General features: G+C 40.8%; 2 protein-coding genes across 2 annotated transcripts; both read right to left on the bottom strand.

The window, feature by feature from the left end:
* Positions 1-53: 53 nt before the first annotated feature.
* On the bottom strand, positions 54-10,487 carry LOC137792843 (interleukin enhancer-binding factor 3-like). Its single transcript, XM_068588614.1, has 20 exons — positions 9,987-10,487; positions 9,611-9,752; positions 8,958-9,069; positions 8,357-8,550; positions 8,042-8,210; positions 7,710-7,911; positions 5,894-5,985; positions 5,486-5,581; positions 5,244-5,355; positions 5,056-5,153; positions 4,867-4,975; positions 4,634-4,774; positions 2,903-3,093; positions 2,425-2,544; positions 2,153-2,284; positions 1,787-1,936; positions 1,386-1,512; positions 1,228-1,266; positions 689-1,018; positions 54-501 (listed from the first exon to the last, which is right to left on the bottom strand). The coding sequence occupies exons 2-20, from the start codon at positions 9,718-9,720 to the stop codon at positions 395-397; spliced, it is 2,631 nt and encodes an 876-aa protein (XP_068444715.1). The 5' UTR covers positions 9,721-9,752; positions 9,987-10,487; the 3' UTR covers positions 54-394.
* A 1,647-nt stretch (positions 10,488-12,134) lies between these two features.
* On the bottom strand, positions 12,135-16,678 carry ptger1a (prostaglandin E receptor 1a (subtype EP1)). Its single transcript, XM_068588615.1, has 3 exons — positions 16,407-16,678; positions 14,663-15,573; positions 12,135-13,060 (listed from the first exon to the last, which is right to left on the bottom strand). The coding sequence occupies exons 2-3, from the start codon at positions 15,530-15,532 to the stop codon at positions 12,794-12,796; spliced, it is 1,137 nt and encodes a 378-aa protein (XP_068444716.1). The 5' UTR covers positions 15,533-15,573; positions 16,407-16,678; the 3' UTR covers positions 12,135-12,793.
* Between the last annotated feature and the right edge of the window lie 5,071 nt (positions 16,679-21,749).

The raw sequence follows: 21,749 nt of genomic DNA, 5'->3' as shown, positions 1-21,749 counted from the left end.
GAGCCACTTCATATTTGTGCAGGAATTAGAATACGCAAGCTAAGAAACATTGCTCCAAAAAAAATCATTTATTTTACAAGAAAGATTTGAGCATTTTATAGGACACAGCTACAAGCAGAAATAAACAAAAAAACTACTGATACAGAACCAGTATACTAGTTAAAAAAACACAACAACCCTAGAAACAAGACAAGATGTTTTTTTTTACACTTATGTCAACACAGACATGATGAGGGATGTTGAGGAAGAAAATGTATATATCTTAATCAAAAAATAATCCTGCATCTGTAACCTACAATCTTTTTCACCAGATGTCAAAGGATTCAGTTGAAAACACACAAAAAAACACAAAAATGGCATAGTGCGGTGATAAAGGCTAAACACATTGTGATGATCAGTAATTCATGTTGCTGTATCCAGAGCATGAGCCCTGGTTTTCTCCTCCGAAACCCTGGTACATACCGTACCCCTGCTCATTCCCAGAGGACTGGTTTCCCCAGCCTGTAAAGTGACATCAAACCAAAAGGCGTTATTTTATGTATCCGATGAATTTTCTCGTTGACAATGTTGAAACACAACATAAATGCAGTGACAGATCCTCTATGCATCATAAAAAGCGCTATCAGGAAGAGACAAGCCGTTTATTTGATTGTGGAAGTGGATTTCAACTCGCTACGTCTTTACTCACCATAGTTATTATACACTTGTCCACCCGTCACCGAGCTCGGGTAAGCTGTGCTGTACATAGAGTAGTCTCCTCCCTGCCCCTCATTCTGACTTTGGGTCAGCATCTTCTTCTTCTCATCTCCGTAACCGTAGCTGTAGGGGCTCTCCTGGTCTGCAGGAGGAGGCATCGACTGGTAGCTTTCCGCCTGTGGGGTGCTGGGGTCGGCGCTGGCAACGGGTGGGGAGGTGTAGGTGTTGCTGCTCTCGGGGTAAAAGGTGCCATAGCCGATGCTGTTGCCTGATCCAGTGCCTTTGGCTGTGGTGCTTGCTGCATTATTACCATATAGTTTATCTAAAGCAGAGATGAAACAATAGCAATATAAAGCCATGGGAAAATTAGTCATTTTGAACATTGACTTAACTTTCATTCAATTATATACATAACTTTTTTGTTTTTTAAGGTCACGTGTAATACAAACAGAAATGAAGCTTTGCTCTTCAAACTTTTAATACGTATTTCAAAGCAACTGCAGAGTAATTGGATGAGGAGTGAATACTTACAATAACCTGCACCGGCGTTGCCCTCATAGCTGTAGTTGGCTTTTAAAATAAAAGGGGAGAAGTTAATATTTAGTTATCTCTTTACAGGTGTATGAGGAGTATTTTCAGGATTTTATTCTTAAACAAGCCCGACACCTAGAGAAAGCAAAACTATTTACTCTGGTTGTAGCTGGGTCCTGGTAAAAACGGTTTGCCTCGGCCTCTGCCTCGACCTCTGTTGGGACCCCAGCCTCGAGTCCCGGAGTCTGAAGGAATGCCACGAATAGTGCCGAACCCTGGGATGTGCTGTCGGACAGGAAACGAAGATTTGTTTTGTTTTTATAGACAAGAGTGGGCTTCTGCTGCAATGAGGTTGCAGTGGCTAATGTGTTAAGAAATGCCTTTATACATTAAGATAAGAGGGAACAATTCCTTCAGTGAGCATGTATTCTTATTCCACATGTATACCTTTACAATACCGTAAAGCCCCCAAAACCCAACATATAAAGATCCATCTTCACCCAAAATAGTCCACATCCAAACACAGACCATGTACCCTCACATGAACTAGATGAATTACCATGTCAGTGTAAGTGACCTTCTTCTTTGCAGAATTTCTGTTAATGTCGTCGTCTGGGAACAGCTTCTCCAGAGCAGTGAGGGCAGCGTAGGCTTTTGCTTCCTTCTTATTAGAGCCTCTGCCTTTGAACTTCTGCCCATCAACCTCCACCTAGACAGGAAAAAGATAACGTCAATCTTCAAGCATTACCTTTTATCAGAGTCAAGCGTCAGCAAAGTCAGATGCAGTCACACAGATGTGAAGATCCTTAGTGGGGGGGGGGAAACAAAACGTGTTTTAACTTTTATGTTCACATAAAGCAACAGAAAATAATTTGATTATCTTTGTAGTGTTTCCTGTTTCTTACATATGATACTGCTGACTCACCTCCATGACAAAACACTTTTCATGGGAGCCCCCCGTTTCGGCAGACAGTTCGTACTTCAGGCTGCGGCGCTTCTCATTCAGCTCCATCACAGGGTTCTTGCCCTTTTTGGTCAAGATAGGACCCTGAGCACTCTGTTCAAAGCACATGAACAAACAATGGCTGTAACACACACGACTACCAACTTTTTACTCTCTCTTTATTTTCTCTTTATGATGAACGTAAAGCCAGAGACGGCTTTATTGTATGGGCGTGTTTAAAAAGAGACCCATACGTCTTCTGATGTGGAAGAGGCCGTGCTGGCTGCTTTTACTAATTCCTGGGTCCCTTCAACATCACCAGCAGTCTCCGCTTTAGATTCTGAGCCTGTTGGAAGACCGAGATCCTGCAAGACCTGAGAATTACAAACGTCCAAACATCAACATCTCTTCCTTCAGTCACACTGTGTGCTGTAATGGTGAAGAAACACCTTCAACAATCACAACAGGCAAATGTTTCAGGTGTTGTGTTACTAGAGCAATGTCGATGTCTTAAATCTGGAGTTTGGTTTTTGTGAGCGACGTGTACATGAGCCAATCACTAAACTACAACAGAAAGTCAGACCAACAAAGTCGTCAAATCTGGGTTCGTCATTGTAGCCAATAAGAGCAAAGACAAAGTGATGAACACAATGCTATCGCACAACCCTGGATGTTTTGCGGGCTGATTAGGAAACTAAAGTAACTTAGTGAAAAACACACAAATGGCCTTGCCTTGGTGGCTACGTTAAGTTTGGCAGCTCGTTTGGAGGGCCCCGTTGCCTCGTAGGGCTTCCCATTTAAGTCCACAGCCATGTTGAAGACTGGCTCGTGGACCGGACCCGTCTGAGATATAAGGCGGTACTCCAGGCCGGGTTTGTACTGGTTCAGACGCATCACGGCATTCATGCTAAAATCATCTGTGACTACAGAGAGAAGGAACAGGTAGAGGAAAAGGTACAAACATGAGCAATAAAAGTAAATGTAAAAATTAACCCGTCTTAATCCCATGAAAAGAAGATCATTAAATTTCTATTAGTAGGGTCAAAACATTCCTCATTCAGTGGACTAAAAAGCTACACAGTTGAGGATGTCATAAGAGCACAGGATCTCTATTGTTGTGATTAACCTCAAACATGCACCGTTGACACGAAGGCTGTTTGCCTGCACTTTGTGGTTGATTTAATGTGCTAATATGTCCTTTAATACTCTCAGACTACAACAATTTAGATTTTTTTAACAAAAACACAAGTCATTTACTTAATTAAATATATAAGCCTGCCACGCTGTAATCATTTATTCAATAATTATTTACATTGTGTTGCCAATTTATTAAGTACAGAGACATTAGGGGTGACCTTGAATAGTTTGAAATAATGAGCCTGATTCGACTGCCAATCTCACGGTTAAATCGTCACAGTGGCGGGAAGATGTGGTTACTAAACATAATATTAATCATTCCCCTTGATCTGTATGTGGGTGCTGAATGTCTGATTTTACCCAGAATTGTTTGGTTTCTACAAATAAGTCATGGTATTGCCTATTTTGGTATAAATATCAGTCTATTAATGATAGTTCATACAAATCTTAAAATAACTCACTTGCTTTCAATCAATCTCCTTAGTGTGCAGGAATAAATCACCATTAGTAGTACTATCCAAATTTGTGGGACCATCGGAGCAGCCTCCTGGCGACGGCCTCAGAAAGGCAAAATGACAACATAAGGCGACTTTCAAAATCAAAGAATACATTTATTAATCAGAGCACTCAAATAGAAACTTACTGCCAGAGCGCTAATTATATTTTGAATGTCTTTCTGTCAAAATCAGCAGCTGGAGGCACGTAGAGACAGCTGTTTGCAACTTGCAGCACTCTCTCTCTCTTTTTCTCTCTCGTTGACTGTCCCTGTCGACTTCCTTCTGTCTGTGAATAGCTTCAATGGGGAAATGAATTCAGGACCGGCAGTTCTATTTAATCGTGTTCTGTCTATCGATTTCCTCTATGCCGTTTCAGTACTATGGACTATGGACAGCGTCGCACCAACACACACACCCACTATACACAATAAATAGCGTCAAACAATGAGTAAAAACAAACAAACAATAAAAACATATTTTGACGATAGGCCCGTTTTGACCAATCAGATTCAGTTATGTAAATTCTTAGTCGGGGACACCCCTAGATTGCATTATATTTAGCAAAGTGTTCATAATAAACTGGCACCTCAATGCATGTAGATGTACATATAGTGTATTTGTACAAATAAACATTAAATTGGATGGAAAATAGAAAGAGCTAAATTACACTCAGTGTCTTGAAAATAGTTGAACTGAATATACAGTAGTATATTATAACACCTGTAAAATGTCAGATTCAAATAGTCATGAAGTTATGAAGGTGAAGACGTCAATAATATATCCACAGCTCACTTCACAGTGAAAAGAGCTCACAGCCTTCATTACTAACATGATTTCCTCTGAAAGCGCTTCTGGAACTTGAGAAACTTCCTCTGTTTGCTGTTGAGTTGGGGCCCCTCCGCTTCCTTCTCCATCTCTGTGTGAGGTCTCTTCGACGGCAGGCTGAAATGTCCAGCAGGTGGTATTTGGGCTGCAGGAACAGCAGAAACGAGCATGAGAACAGAATGTTCAGCTTTTAGTGAACCACACAGAAGAAGGTAAAGGTCACAGATTGACAGATACCTGTGCCTTCTCTGCTGCTGGTGCCTGCTGATTTACGTGGCTTCATGGGTTTGTAGTCCATCCCCAACACTTTGTGCATTTGTCCAAATGCACACAGCCTCAAGGCAAACTAAGGAAAAGGTAAAAGTTAGAGACTATGCCCAGAAATATGAGAGTGATTGGGTTCATGTGTTCACATCCTCATGTTACCTGAGCACTCTGTGTGATGTCTTCCCGCTGCTGCAGAGTCAGAATGGCAGTGGCATCGACCGTTTCCTTCTCACATGGATCTTTTATTCCAGGGCCATCTTTGCACAGATACAGTTTCCACAACATATTATTGTTGATGCCATTGCACAAACATCCATTTTGGTTTTCCAACAAAAAAAAAAGTTTACCTTCTAAGAGGATTCCAGATGCAACGCACTCCAAAACCCTGCGCAATGACTCGCCCGCTCCCATTGGTCTCTCAGACGTACCGATAGCCTTCTCTACCAGAAGTTCAAGAGGCTGTGTGGAGATGAGACACAGAGTATAGATACTACTCATCAAGATCTGTGGTTTTCATCAAAAAGCTTGAGATGAGTTGTCAAAACAATTAGACACTACATCCTAGCTGACAAAACATGTGCAATCTCACCCATCCTGAGAGTGGCGTCCAGGTAGGAACACGGTTACACAAGTCTCTCATGATCCGGATCACGAGGACGGCAGAACTCAGATTGTTGACTTTGGCCTGGAGACACAAACAAAAGCCAATTGAGTCAGGATCTGCTGCCTCTGATGCCACCTCAGCGCTGTGCTCTGAGGCTTCACAAAACGACCCCCAAAACAAAGCACAGACCACTCGGATCACTCTTCAAGAGTAAATAAATAAAACTCTGAAACTTCCGACACGCTTTCCTCTTTCACAAGATTATGGACAACATCAAACAACTAGAACTGAGGGAACATTTTAGAAGTGGTACTGTCTCTAAACGGAAAATAAATAGAGACAATTGAAAGAAATAGCTCAACCTCATGTATAAATAAGGACGTGAATGCAAACCTGGAACCACTTGGCGTGGCGGAGAGACGCCAAGGCAGTTAGGCATTTCTGCCTGTCCAGAACGTCCGGCGGATCGTTGACTGTTCGCGTTGCTATTGACGAGGTGGGGTAAGAAGAAAAGGTACAGTTTGACCAAGGGGGTCGGCTCTGTCTCACAGCTCAGGGAGTAGCAGCGTTCACCAAACCGGCAGGTGCAGGGAAAGGGGGTCCTATGTACTTATTTAAATCTTTGGTCCCAACAAGAACAATAGGCACAGGTCACCGATGCCAGCTAAGGTTTCCAGTGTGTGAAAAGTAGAAGTAAAAACTGTCATAAAGACAGAGCAACATTTACAACATTGCACTGTGTGTTGTTAATGTGTGCACTTGGTAAACTACAATAAATACCCCCTTTCCTCAGCCCCTCAGCTTGGATTTGCTGCTTTCCCCCCATCCTGAGACATCCAGAGTCCAGTTGGTCAAAGGTCCAGCGTTCCTAAAAAACTTGACAAACTAAAAGTCAATTAATCACAAGCATTAAGATAATCTTCACGTCTGCACCACACTGCAGCAAAACTGATAGAGCCCGTACTCTCAAAGTTTCTTTAAAAAGGCCTTATGAAAGACAAAAGTAGCCAAACCAGCTTTGTTAAAGCTTTAGCTCATTTTTTACACTATAAATACAGATCAACTAATCTATCCACTATATAATAACTATAATTAGATTATATAATGCTAAAAACAATGTTGCCAAACTAAAGTATTTTATTATTGGGTATGACTGAGTCTGATCCGACTCAGGGATGTACTTAAATGTATATCTGACACGTAGTGTGTGTGTGTGTGTGTGTGTGTGTGTGTGTGTGTGTGTGTGTGTGTGTGTGTGTGTGTGTGCGCGTGTGTGTATATATAAATTCATGCATATATTTTTCAAAAAGATCATGTTGTTAAGCTAAACTTGTTGATATGAATGCAAGATAAAAAATCATAAATAATTTCATGAGAAGAGCTCAACATGGTTCTCTGCTAATGGTAATTAGTGTAATTAGCGCTTAGTGAATCAATGCATTGAATAGTGTCAGTACGGTACATGATCAAGTCTGAATTATTGTAGCAGCAAAATTTGTGTTTACAGTTATTACACTATTTTAATTGCAGTGTAGTAAATGGACTAAAACTGCACCGAGACAGGTATAGATCCGTTTGTGTGCCTTCAGCATTCCCCTTGACCTTTAAATTATCTTATTAAGCTTTAGACTCCCAAGTAAATACATCTTATGCACAACCACTCAACTAACCAACCCATTCATCTTTAAACGAACAAGGACTTGATTGTTCTTACTTTTTTTCTCCTGTAAATTATTCAAAGGGAAGCCACAAACGCATATATGTAGATATCAGTTTTGCTGCAGCTGGTGCCAAATGGATATGTTCAGCCTCAAGTTCATGCAATGCGCGCTTTAACTTGTTATTCTTTTAAAGCCTACATTTTAAACATGAAAACCATTCAATAAGAATATACCGCGTGTTTTTGTTTTTATGACTGTGGCATTGTTAAACAACATGTGCAGAATGCATCAGCGACTACAGAGAAAATGTAGTGCTGGCAAACGCCAGTTTACCCCAAAACAGCGAAAGGACTCTCGATTCAGTGAAGAGCCAACATCCATTGGCTGGTCACTGGCATCGGTCTGAGATCACTGAGTCACTGTACAAGCGCCACTGAGGGTTACTGAGATGAAGATGGACATCAGTGGAGTAGCACAGTGTCAGCATACTGAGAACACACAGATCAGGCTGTGGTAGTCGACGTTGGAGACTCAACCAACATACGTACCGTCTTCTTCTTTTTCCTCTTCTTCTTCCTTTTCTTCGTTTTCTTCTTCTTCGTCTTCTGCAGTTTTACTCTCTTGCTTAGTCCTGACAAGAGGTGATGTCAGGTGGATAGTGAGAGTCCGGGATGACTCCTTAGTGCTCGTCACAACAAGTGCTGCATCCTCTGGACACTGGCTTACTGTGTACGTACCAGCTGAATTTGACTTTGAAAAAAAGAAATCATTAGGAGAGGAGAGGAGTCCTAATATCTATGAAACAACAATATCCAAATTTAAATCTGTGAAATGTTTTCATGAAGAATAGCCTAAAACAAATGCAGGTTCTCAGTTCTACCTCTAACTGTGCAGTTAATTTTCCAGCAACTTGATTGAGCAGAGTGATAGTCGGCTTATTGGAGCAAAGCAGCACAAGCTCCAGGTCCTTGTCTCCCGTCAGCAGGAGTCCCTTGGCCACCAGGCCGACCCTCATAACCCCACGCAGGATACGCTCTTGTGAATCAACACTTTCATCGTAAAGAGGAGAAAATAATAATTACATTATTTATACAAAGACATAAGAATGTTGAGTAAAAACACTAATTTTGAATGCCACTTTATAAACTGTTTCAATCATTTGGGCAACTGCCACAGAGATGGAGATGTCGCTCACCTTCCTGGCTCTGCATTCAGTTTGTTATCTTTAGGAGTATCCATCTGGTCAGACACAGTCTTGAGGGCACACTCGACACGGGAGACAATTGACTGCACCGCCTCCAACTCCTCTGGTGAAGGATACACTTCAGAGTGTTTAGCCATCACATGGCGATCATGTGGCCCTGTGCGCACCTGTGGGACTGCAGCTTCCTTTATTGGGAAATCAGAATAGGAAGGGTTATTTATTGTGAGAGAAAAGAACAACATTGTCGCTGATGAAATATAGCTTTTCTTTGTACTGCAATCATAATAATCTTCTTTTATAGAAATAACAAAATTCTTCTGCCACTTGGATGTATTATAATCTCAAACAATGAGTCAAATTAGAATTGGGAAGTAAAATATTAAGGGTAACAGTTAGGAAGTGCATGTTCGTTTTAAATGCACTTGGAAAAAAGAAACATGTTCAAGGTGGCGCTTTTGCACAAGCGGAAAATTGATTAAATGTGATGGTCAGTGTTAGTGAGGAGGCTTAAAGAAGCAGGTTAAGTGAGACCAATTAAAAAGCCTAATGATCAAGTCTTCGTGAGGAACGCTTTAATAGATGAAACAAGAACCTCATGGTGCCGATGGTCCTCAATCTCCTCGATAACAGCCATGTAATCATGGTACTGTCTCAGCTCCTCCTCGTAGCACAGGCAGTCATACCAGTAACGTAGATCCTCGTATCTAGAGAGAAAAAAAAATACAAATTGAGGACAGTTATGAAGTAAAGCTCCAGTGTTCAAATCAAAAGCAGGCGCTTCAGCAATGCAACCAGCATGACTCATCACTTTGAACATTTAGCAAGAACTTTTAAGGCTTGATCTATCCACTGTGCTAAGTATTGTATAGATTTTATAATCAACAATAAAAGGGGACTGCGGCAACAAAAACATAATCTGATATAAGGAAAATATACCATTTATTGATCAGCTTAGGTGTCTTACCTGAAGCAAACAGAACTGTTGTATTTCTTATATTTAGAATTATAAATGTGTGTCTGTTTAAGGCATTTGACTGCTTTATCTTTTTCACCTTCTTTACTTTATTCACTTTTTAAAAACCTGGTTGCGTTCTCTCAACCACTGCACTTGTGATATGCATTTTAATATAAAGTATATAGACTTTGGATATAATTAACAGTGTCATACAACAATGAATTGCCTTGCTTTTATTTATTAAAACATAATTGCAAAGCATTCCCTGCATGCTGTGTGGGTAATGTCACCTATCAAAGTCGTGCGGGAGGAGGCGGTGGCCCTGTTGAATGAGGCTGTCCCAGTATAGCAGTTCCTCGTACGCCTGGTGCTCGTCCCACTGCGCTTCAGCGGCCGCCATGCTGTCACGACTTTCGGACTGAAACTAGCAACCTTTACAGAGGGAACACACTTTGTTAGCGTCTGCACAACTGGCAGCATGTAATTACATTGAATACAATAGATGACATACGGCATTAACGCATAATGCTGGTCTGCTGACAGCTAACGTTGCGCAATCAGTTCCGGATACAGACTGAGCAACGTGTGCGTCAATGTTGGCGGTTTATTCCGCCTCAAATAAACACAGACAACCCCAAACAGGGGCCCAAGGGTCCCGTGATGTACCTTCACATCCGATGTTCAATGCTTCACGATGGTACTGCAGCGGGCGGACGGCTCACGTCGGCTATAAACTGCTAATGTTTGTAGCACTTGACGCTCGCGAGCTAACGGTTGCAGACGTTGGCGAGCACGCCGGTGCAATTATTGTACATTTGTCATCAGGTGTGTGGATGTCGCACGATGCTGCTGACTTCCGTCCCAGTTCCGGTTGAGTAGGTGACGCTCACCGTCCACAGCGAGCGAGTAAAAGGAGCTTTTTTGAGGTAACGTAACGTTAGCTACCGACCATCAAAGGGTCACTAGGCCTGAGGATGACGTCGTCTTTTCTTCTTCTTTCGTTTCACTGGCCGTGAGCGACAAACACCTTGTGGTGCACGCCGCCACCTACTGTGTGGCACAGGCGGAGGATTTAACTCGACATTCCTTCAATGTTATTTCTATTAACGTATTTGCACTTGTACTGCATAATAATACCGCATGTTAATAATACTACGTTGTCGTATTTAGTCAATAACACAGGTACAGCGGCCTCAACTGGTCCCTGTATCATAGTAACACTGACACTGAGTTGTTTTATTTACGTCTATAGAACCACTAAATAAATACAATAATCTCAATAAAATCATTAATGCAGAATAATCTTATCCCTCAAGTATGTGATAATCTAGCACTCTCTCCATTATCATAGTGACCGTGAACCTGTTAGGGGGTTTCAGGCTTTTGATGTATTGGAGGATCTGAATCTGGATACGTGTATACAAAATTAATTTAATTTAATTTAATCAATATATAATCTCTCCATACTACTCATATTATGTTTACGTAAATTTACTTGTTTGGTAAATTGGTGATTTTATTTATACCGCCGCCTGGTGGCTTATTTTGTTATTGCTTTCTTAATTATTAGATCAGGACCTCGAGTCACGTGTAGTATCTCAAGGGCCTTTTTAATTTGTACCGTATTCGACACGAGAGAGAGAGAGAGAGAGAGAGAGAGAGAGAGAGAGAGAGAGAGAGAGAGAGAGAGAGAGAGAGAGAGAGAGAGAGAGAGAGAGAGAGAGAGAGAGAGATACAATATCTAATTTCTTTTCATGGTCTTGAATTCATTTGTAAAATGATGCTAAGATTCTTTTATTAGTACACTGTATGTGATTTGGCTAGGGGGAGTAATTACATTTCTGGGGGAAATGACAAAGACAGAAGTTCAGGTGAAGCTGAATTTGTAGGCAATATATGGTATATACTATTTGTCATGTATAGTTATTTATTTCAATTGTAGGCTTACTATTTTGTTATTATAACACAATCCTGGTGTTGAACAGAACGCACGATGCTTATGTGCGTGTGACACACCAGCACAGTGTTAAATGAGCCCTTCAAAGTGAGTCAGATATCACTACCTGTTTCCAGGTCAGCCCGTCTGTGGATTAAGAAGGAAAATATGTTTCTGCCCCCAATGTGGTTGGAAAGAAATGACGCAGGAGTCCACCCAGACAACAGATAAAAAAAAGGAAGCTGCTAACAATAGTATTTAATTGAAGCCCTGCACCTCTTCTAAAGTCAAAGTTTATCGCCTGTAAGGAAACGGATCACATGAAACAGCAACTGAATTAAAACCGAATCAAAAAGAGTCGCTCAACAACCTTCTGGATTCATTATGTTATTATCCACATGACCTTTGGGGATAGTCCTTGGTTCATCATCATTTTCATCTAAAAGGAAGTCCAGAATAAATCAGCAAGAAGTCCCTGCTGCAATCATGCACAAGCTAAGTACAGATTTATATCATTAATACTCAAGAAAGCAGATAATAATGAAGTACTGCAATGCAAAATGATCTGTTGCCATTTGACTCCGAAACTTGTCCAATTAATATGACATTAGGAGTTAAATTCACAGTTAAAGCACTGCTTAGCTACCATAATAGTTTATACAATAAAATGTATAACTTGACCATTGTATGTAGTGCAACACATTTGTTAACCCAATGAATATCCTCTTTCTCCACTATTCTCAGCCTATTTGTCAGGAAAATTGAGTAAAAGACAATTATTCAAAAACAAATATGGAAATTCAGTCACAATACATTGTTTTATTTACATTAAATTTAAAGTTATTTACATATCCTCTGTAAATTGAGGGTATCCAATTCAAGTATTAACTTATACAATCTTACATGATTTCACATAAAGCTGTATAAACATATGAAAAGCATATTTAAACTCAAACAAACACTCCACAATATTGTTATATTAACATTCCTTCATGAAATACATTCAGCAGAATATTAAACATTAAGATTACAATCTGAATACTGCCTCTGGTGGTTACACAGATCGAGCTCTCAACTGTTTATCTTTTACATCCAAAGCCGGTGCAAATGAAATTGAGAAATAAAACCAAATAATCCTCAGTCCCTCTGTACGTACCACTACTGCAACTGTATCGTCTCTCACAGAGTGTGATTTAACTTTGGCCGACATCTCTGCCCTTGCCATGAGTTTCAAACGAGAGTAATAATGAGGAATGTTCATTTACTATAAGTAAACAATAGACAGAACAGATCATGTGCAAAATCATAGCATTAGCTAGCTTCCATTAGAAAGGTCAGACAATGAAGTCATTCGTAAACTTTGATAAAAGAAGAGCATGAAAGAGATATTTTTGATTTAATCCATGAAGCGTTCCCAAAGTGGACCATCTGAGAAATGCCAAGCTGCTACAGTTTATTTCCTTTGACATGTTTCTACGTTGGTCCCTCCATGAAAACGTCTTTATTAATGGAGTTCTTTGAACGTCTTTTTCTCAGCTCAAACCTGGTTCACCTTCTTCTCTGAGCTGGGAAAAGAGGTGGGCTCCCAGCGGCCTAATATATTACCCCTCAGTCCTGCCTGGCACTTAGCGATGAGGTAGATTTTTCGGAGGACAGTGCGGCGTAGCAGGATGTAGACCCAGGGGTCGAGAATCTGGTTCCATGTGGCCAGCCTCACACCCATCACCATCAAGGTTTTGTAGCGGGACAAGTCCTCTCCAATAGATCTTGTGTAGGAGCGGATCACCGACATCAGGCCAAAGAGCTGCAAGAAACAAGTGCTTTTAATTTAATATTAATGGTTTGTTTTGTAAAACACAGTAGTAAGCTGGGTGAGCTTTCTCAGTTTGGTATTATTTGTGACATGAATACATCAATATTGTTTTTACATTATCACATTAAATATCATTGCTGCATCCAGCTCAGCGTTTCCTATTGGTTAAAAAAAGTTCTAAACCTGGCCCTAATGCCTGCCACTAGATTACAATGTGATTTTGACATAACATGGCAGAATCACCAATATTGATATCACTAGTTACATTATTAACCGTTACTATTATGTGAGGGAGAAAGATACATCATGTGATTACTTAAATAACATGCAAGGCAGTTTAAATTGTAAATAACAATTGTTTTAGTGTGAATCCTAATGATGTGATCTCTGCAAACACACACACACACACACACACACACACACACACACACACACACACACACACACACACACACACACACACACACACACACACACACACAGCAGCAGCAGAGAGTGCATGCATCAAGAGGAGTGATCATTTGCCCTGAATGGATCTAATGCGAGACGGAAGTGTTTTGACCCTCTAGACCACATTAAGATGATACTCAGAATAGTACTTATGATAGTACTTATTAATATTGCCATCAGCGTTTGTTACACACTCCACAGAAATAGATATTTATTTTTTACATTTTATTTGTATGAGACTCTCTTCCTGTTGATTGTACACTTGATCCATTATTTGCCTATCAGTATTTGTTATCATTATTACTGTTTTCCTGTTGAACAACCATTGATTAAACAGATTTGTCTATTCAGATTGATCCGATTCTCTGTCTTTTACTATTATTGTTCCACAACAAGGTAAAGTGGAGAGAGAAAATACAAAAGATGTGTCATTATTTTGCACTCTCATGAATGACATAATCGTGAGAGAGAATCCTCGCCAAAGATATAACCATCAAATGACCGAAAGTCCTCGCACATCCACACAGGTTATCTGGTTGATGAAAGCACTTGGCAGCTACGCTGGGAATTACATGTGTCACTAAATATTTAGCACCAATAAGAAAGTTGATCAATTGTCCCGTCTTACAGGTGCAACAAAAACTGACGAGACAGTGAAGGACGCTCACAGTCCTGAGGTGAGTGAAGAAAAACATTGTTAGTTATAGATTGTTATCTATTGATATGTTGTTTTGAGCTGCACCATATCAAAAGCTGATAGCGGTTTGTACTGATAAAAGACTTATAGTACAACTGGGCTAAACTAACACATGATATAGTAAATTTACTGAAAAATTAAATGAAAGTACATACTGTTGGACACAGTATGCATTCAACTGGGACATACTACTTCATCAAAGCATTGCACCTTGGACTTTGACCATCTTGACCCTCATGATTGATGCTGGCTTGCATATTGCACAATGTGACCGGATGCAGAAGAACTTATATATTTCTCGGCATACATGCATTTGACATAATATGTATTGATACAAACAAATTGTTCTCTCCAGGCATATTTAAAGTTATGGAATTGGACCCCACAGGTGATGTCCTTTTGATCCGACTGCATGATGCACTCTCGTTGTATTTCCTCGTACTCACCAGCAGTGGGCTCCAGCAGATACATGAGGTGACCATGATGCCGACCAGCTGCACCACCATCTCTATGTCATGGGATTTGGCTGAATGATGGGAACCGGGCTGCCTCCTGAGCCGGGCGAGCACCAGCGTCAGTCCACTGATGGTGTTACACACCAGTGCCACGGCCAGCGACGTCAGACCCAGTCCAGAGAACAGAGCCATGAACGCCAAATCCACCTCCTGAGTGTCACTGAGCACCTTAATGAAACACCAGGTGCCTGGGTCCTGATAGGTGTAAGAGCCCAGCTGAAAGCACGGCAGCATGGCCACGCACAGCGCTGCCAGCAAGATGACAGACAGGCAGATCTTTGTGCGGGTTTTGGTGACCAGGGATGAGTGCAGCAGGGGCTTAGTGACACCCAGGCAGCGCTCAGCCGCCATGGCACAGCCCATAAAGAGAGGACACAGGCCAAAAAACACCATGCTGCCACCCAGGAACTGACACATCCCATCAGAGTTGTTGAAGTCCTCAGGGGGCACACCTCCAGAGAGGTAGAGCCGGAGAACCAGAGCACCAGGGATCACATGGCCGATGAAGTCTGTGACCACCAGTGAACTGGCAAACAGAAGGAATGTGGCCTTGGTGCGCCTGCGCTGGAGAGAGTAGGCATTGGCCAGGATGAAGAGAGCCACGATGTTGGAGATGATGCCCAGTGTCATGGACAATATGACGACAATGATGCCGCTGGTGGTGGGCTGCACCAAGGTGAGGTTTCCCTGCTGAAACAGCCCTTCAACAGCCACCCTGGCCTCCACCTTCCCTCTGCTGTCATTGGAGAAACGAGGGAGCAGCGGGGAGGCTGAAGAGTTGTAGTGGCTCAAGGCTAACATAACTAAACGCTGAAGGTCAAGAGGTCCATAGTTATAGGAGGCTGCAAGAGAAATTAGATCAAATGTGTATTGAGCATATGAGTTGTGGTTTGACATCAATAATATACTGTAAATAAGTATTATAAAAACAGCAAAACCACACGTAAATAGAGGTTGAAAAAAATGCAGATGTGTTGACTGGACTCTGATCACTCAGGTTTAGTTTGCTGGTCAGGTCATGAAAATGAAAAATATATTAAAACACACTAAGGCTGAGCAATACTCATAATATACTGTGACCTTAAGGCAACTACTGAACTGCTAACAGATATGATTATAAACAAAAGATCTGATTGTTTTTATCACATTTATTCTGGAAAAATAAAGTTGAGAGTACAGTGTGTAAATCAAGTATAGAAAACCTAATAGCTGTTGAAATGTAGGCATACAGTTGAATCCAGTTGGTTAGTATCTTTGTTTTGTTTTTTGTCGTTTTGATTTTACTACATTTATTATAAATTATTATTTTGTTATAGCGTTATGTAAAATGTATAATATGATTTCACTGATAAAGTTTTTGGAAAAAGAAAGAAAACCTAATAGCTAATAGATCCTGATACATGTAGATATCAGAACATGGGTTTTAAAGGGATTAGAGCAAACAAAATATGGTTTCGACCTTTACAGTATCTCACATAGTTGTGGAAGAGAAGCCATTAGATGACGCTTGCAGAATATTTTCCACTGAAGCAGCGTCAAAGTATGAATAGGAAAAGTATGATAACAGACTTTTGTCATATATTTTGACAAAAATGCAATAGTCCAATCTTGAAATGATCCAAAATCTACTTGATTCTTTTTTAACCATTAACTTTCAAATTAAAAAATGTCTCACCTTTACATAGTTCATATATCCTTCTCGGTCCAGCTGAACGACCAAACCATAGCTTTGCTTGTCAAGCAGACATCCAGAGGTGCTCCCCAAGCAGGGTCTATGAAACTATCTCAGCAAAGTCCACCAACAGATGAAAAAATGTGTGAAGAGATATCATGTTTCCCTTTGAAGTCCACTGCATCGATGTCCTCTGCGGGGTGGCGAGCATGGCTGAATCCGTCCGGTTGTTTGATGGTGGCTTTAATGTAACGAAGGAGCACCACTGATACTCAAACACCGAGTCACGTTTTTATGTGTGTTCAGTCTGTGTGGGCGTCTCTGCTGCTGCTCTGCCCCCCTGAGTCAAGTCTCATCCGCTTTGTGGCGCTTCTCTCTGTTTACATCAACTAGACGGTCACTTAAATACCGTTACGCACGGTGGGTGTGTCACCTTTCTAAGAAATGATCTCAAAGTGTCCCGTTTTGTCTTTAGACAGCAGCAGAACATTATGTGCATGACATGGGTAAAGCTAAAAACTAAAAGACACCTTGACTTAGTTAAGAGACAGCTAACAAGGTTAGGATTGGATTTGTTTCTTTCCTTGTGACCTGTTGTGAAGACCGCATCAGCCTTTTTGTTTCTGGATCGACGTTAATAGATTCAGTTTCATTTTCTTTTTTTCGCTGTTTGATGCGCAACTGTGTGCTCGAAATAACCTCTGCGGTATCAATTATCCAGAGAGATCCAGTACATGGTGGACCAGTCTGCTGTTTGACAGGTTTTCTATTTCAGTTTTCTGAATAAATGACCTCAGTGGCATTGATATTTAGTTTCGAAAAAACAAAAGTGGTCAAATTATCCGCTATTTTGTTTAGCATTTGTGTTTGTGATTCAAATACATTGATGGAAACTAATAGAAAAAGTGTGAAAAAGTAATATTATTCCACATAAATGCTTCAGATGTTTGTCAAGGACTGTGAGGTTGTTGCAGCTGTATTGAGGAAAACAAGTTAATGTGTCTAATTGATACATTTAAAACTATGATTAAGGCATATGGGTTATTTCTGGTTGTGTTTGTTTTCCTTTTTCATGGAGCTGGCAGCATGAAGACATTCTTTCACAGGTTGAGGTTTGAAAACAGGGCAAGCGTCTGCTGGTTTCCAGTGAAGAGGGCGAAGGTAGGCCAGACATATAATTCCATTTTGAAGATTTACTGTACAATGACATATGACAACATATGATAAATGTCTATTAGAGAAACATTGTTCATGATGAGAACTTGTCTGCTGAAAGATAAGTTTATTCAGGGATGAAAAGCAGAAAGTGAGCAGGGATTCACTGAATTAAAAAACAATTCGTTTAAACCCCTTTTTGTTTTGCTAAAGTTAGCATGCTTACATGATCACAATTGCCATGTTAATGTGTTGATATGTAGCAGGTATAACATTACAATATTCACTATGCAAACATTTTGTAATCATCACACTAAAGTGGAAGTACAGCGGAGGGTGATGGAAAAATTGCAGATCCGATGATGGCGCAACACGAAACGGTGAGGAATCATTGAAGTGATTACAATTCATTCTGTGGAACGTACATATTTTCACCAAAATTCAAAGCAATCTGTCCCATAGTTGTTCAAATCTGTCATTCGTAAACGTCCACCTCGTGGTGGCGGGAGCGGAGAAGTCAGAGGATCATCACAGTCAGTTGGATTCATCCTCTAGAAAACATGACATTTAACAACTAACAGTTGTTGATGAATTTCACTCAAACACTAAACTTTGTTTACATGTCGTTCCTTATGTCTCTCTGACTTTGCTGTGGACTCTTTAATAGAAGCACAAAATGTAAAAAAAAAAAAATATATATATATAAAAACACTGTGACAGGAATCTTGTGGTGCTTGAGGAAAATCTTTAAATACTCTGAAAGTCATTAGGATCCATTCTCTGGCGACCATGAATTTAGGCTTATACATTTGAAGGCAATCCAACCAATAGTTGTTTGGACATTTTAGCCTGGCAAAAAACTTTACTGAAACTGTTTCCAAATAACCTTGCCTCTTTTCTTCGAACAAACATACCACAGTAAGAAAGAGTCAAACACAGAAGCAGCGGACTGGAAATGTACATACATTCATGTCCGAGCAGACTGATGTTGATTTCAAAAGAAGCAATCCAGACAGAATAGACATCATATTTGGAAGTCAATGCTAAACTAAGTTGCTTTTATTATTATACTGGCTTCATATATCCTATAAGCTCACTAGAATAGGCATGTTTCAGTGTGTGCTGCTTTTCTACTAAAGAGACAATTATTGGTCTGATTGTCTTCCTTTCTTGGTGCCAATTTAGACTCTAAGTGCAACAATCAAGTGTTTGGCCGCTATGTGTGTTTTTCCTCCGGCTCTGAAACAAGACTCTGTTGCCCCCATTTTCCTCATCAATTGCTCTTACAAATGGTGCCATTTGGCCTCTGCAGCCTAATGGCTCTTCCAATACTAAGTCTGGGGTTTATAGGGTTGAGGCTCCTTCTACACCCTCATTCGCTTTAACTGACCACAAAGTGAGAAGAAGAAAAAACAGACTGCATACCTGATGATATTTGAAGCACTCCGAGATGGAGGAGCCCCTTAGATTGGAAACATTAAGAGATCACTATTTTTCTTGAAGTTTGAAAAGTAAGATTGAAGAAAAGCTTTTCTTGTTGCATGCACACACAAGTATTTCATTTTGGCTTCAAGACTCAACATTCCCCCACCACAACTGTTGAACGGTTCCTCTCATCAACCCGTTTTACCAAAACGTTCTGCAGAGCACATGCTTGTATTTCAGAGAGTTTGAGTATTTCCTATAAGTTGTTCTGAATTTGACAGGAGTTTGGTTGCTCTCTAATATTTGAAATGTGTTTTTCCACAGGCATTTAGGCCTATGACAGTAATTTTCACAATTGCAAAATGCTATTTTCAATGAAGCAATGACATCATGTAAATGTATGGTGGTCGTGTACTTGTGCATTCCTCACTGACGTTTTAACGAGAGGCTGGCTATTATGAGTGGAAAGCCACACGCTATCTGTCTGAGCGCCTCAGAAACTACTGGCCAGAATTTAAACAGTCGACTGTTTGCATGAGAATATTCAGCCAAGAGAAGAGGAGACAAACATGCTGTCAAAGAGACAGAAACAAGTTCAGCTACTTTTCTCTGTGGAAGCACACGCTCCATTCCATCATCCAAACCGCTTATCCATGGAGCCGATCCCAGCTGACATTGGGCGAAGGCAAGGTTCACACTGGACAGGTCGCCAGTTTATCTCAGCGCACATATAGAGAGAGACAACCATTTATGCTCACATTCACACCTACGGGCAACAAAGAGCCTCCAGCTCTAACCTAAGCTGCATGTCTTTGGACTGTGGGAGGAAGCTGGAGAACCTGAAGGGAACCCACACTGCCATGGGGAGAACATGCAAACTCCATACAGAAGAACCTTCTGCGATCAGGGATCGAACCCCGGCCCCTTGTGCTGTGATGCGACAAAGCACACACGCCTCTCTGTCTGACTGTCTGGCTGGAACTCAGAGTTCATTTCTAATATTTGGTTACTGTTTTACCTACTGTGTGTATCAAACTCTGGTCGTATTCCAACGAAAGCAGATGCATGTAGGTTCCTGCAGGTTCACCCAAAACACCAGCTGGGGCCTCCAGCAGCGGACACTTGGACTGAGAGGAAGCAGCCTCTCCTCCTCTGGCCAGGAGCTGGGCTTCGACTTGCGGCTCTGCTGATAGCAAACACATACGCTGGGCCTGTAGTAGAGGGAGGCTGAGGAGAATGATTATATCTCACGACTCAACTATCACAAATGCTGGGCAAATTCCTCACGGCAGACACCAATGTAATTTGACTTCTGTTATCAGCTTTCAAATGAGGTCAATTGAATGACGTCAGCTCTGGAGGTCAACTGTCTCCCTCTGTGACAAATCCTTCACCATGTTAGGTTTATCGCATGTCCTTGAAGATTTGCAAAGCAATGACAGTAACTGTTCAAGACTCCGTTGTGCTCAGTGAAACAGGAATGCTTTGCGTGTTGTGTTTGTCTTTCTGAAAAGCTCCAAAGTATGAATTCCACTTTTTTGCTTCTTTTATTTTTTTACCACATCAATAGTTCGGCCAGTGAAGTAAAACAGGCGCAGAAAAGACAAAGGCTACACACAAGGCATCAGCAGTATCTGCCTCCAGAGCACAGTAATTGGAGACGAGCAAAGCCAACACGAATCGGTTGTTTTGTAACAATTTATGATCTGTGTCAGGGTTTAATTGTTGGGGTTTAGTGAGTTGGAGGGAGAGGAACACTTAGAACAAAGTGGTGTCATTAATGTACAAAGTGAAAAGGAGGAATAAAACACGACAGTGATTGGGAGGCCAGCCTCTGTAGCTGCTCAATCACACACATGCACGCTGTTTATGTGTCTCTACTGTCTCTACTGCTGCGCTTGCTTCCGGCATTCATTTTATCATGCACATATTTTTCCATTCACTTTTCTGTCATAAACCAATCGTCTATAATCTCCTTAATCACCACTTATTCCCACAACAGCTCGATTTGCAATAAATCAGAACAAAAGCATTGAGCTACTAAATTTCTGGAGATAATTATATGCTTCATTTCACAACTTGAAATCAAACACATTTTAAATGAATCACTGATCAGTGATACTTTATGCACAGATCCGTCTAAGCTCTCTGGTTTCTAATTTTGGTAAAATGTTCAGCAGTATATTCTTCAAGATCACAAGGGAGAACACCGTGACCTTGTTCTAAAAGACATAAAAGATGTTATTATACTTCCTTTTACAGTTAACCTTCAATATAATATAATTTAATTTCCAAGAAATACATCCACCATGTCTCCTGACAGTTCTGGGAAGTCCAACTCTCCAAACTTAACTCCTTGTCTTTACAAATAGTAAAACCATAACATTTATGTGTCTTTTTTTTCAACATCCCAAAGACCCGTGAACGATTTAATCGCTGACAGCGGCCATCATATAACATGGGCTGTGCGCTTTGTCGCTTTGCTGACGTCTGCGGTAGTAAAAGTGAAGGGCTGGCCTCTGTGTAGTGATTAATGAGAGGTCCTGTCAGTGGTAATTAAAGTGGGTCTGCAGCAGAGCAAGATTTAAGAACCACTGCTTGCTAATCAAGTCAGCAGAAAAGCTATTAATAGAAAATGGTGACACAAGTGTCCAACCACAAAAGCAATACAACAATTACTCCATCAGATATTCAGTCAACACCTTCTACCTGCAACCGCCAACACATGTGCTTAGAAACAATGTGTTAATCTATAAAATGTGCATA

The sequence above is a fragment of the Clinocottus analis genome, unplaced genomic scaffold, assembly GCF_023055335.1.
Source record: "Clinocottus analis isolate CAN_PGR_092001 unplaced genomic scaffold, fCliAna1.0.p SCAF_22, whole genome shotgun sequence".
NCBI lineage: Eukaryota > Metazoa > Chordata > Actinopteri > Perciformes > Cottidae > Clinocottus > Clinocottus analis.
Note: the sequence above shows the minus strand (reverse complement) of the source record. Positions and strands in the feature narration are given on the sequence as shown.

Coding starts and splice junctions, on each gene's coding strand:
- LOC137792843 (XM_068588614.1), bottom strand. CDS start 9,720: ATGGCGGCCGCTGAAGCGCAGTGGGACGAGCACCAGGCGTACGAGGAA. Junction 3,094..4,633: donor GCGCTTTCAGAGGAAATCAT/GTTAGTAATGAA, acceptor TTCTCTCTGTAG/TCACAGATGATTTTAGCATG. Junction 1,267..1,385: donor AGGACCCAGCTACAACCAGA/GTAAATAGTTTT, acceptor TTATTTTAAAAG/CCAACTACAGCTATGAGGGC.
- ptger1a (XM_068588615.1), bottom strand. CDS start 15,532: ATGTTAGCCTTGAGCCACTACAACTCTTCAGCCTCCCCGCTGCTCCCT. Junction 13,061..14,662: donor TCTGCTGGAGCCCACTGCTG/GTGAGTACGAGG, acceptor TGTTTCTTGCAG/CTCTTTGGCCTGATGTCGGT.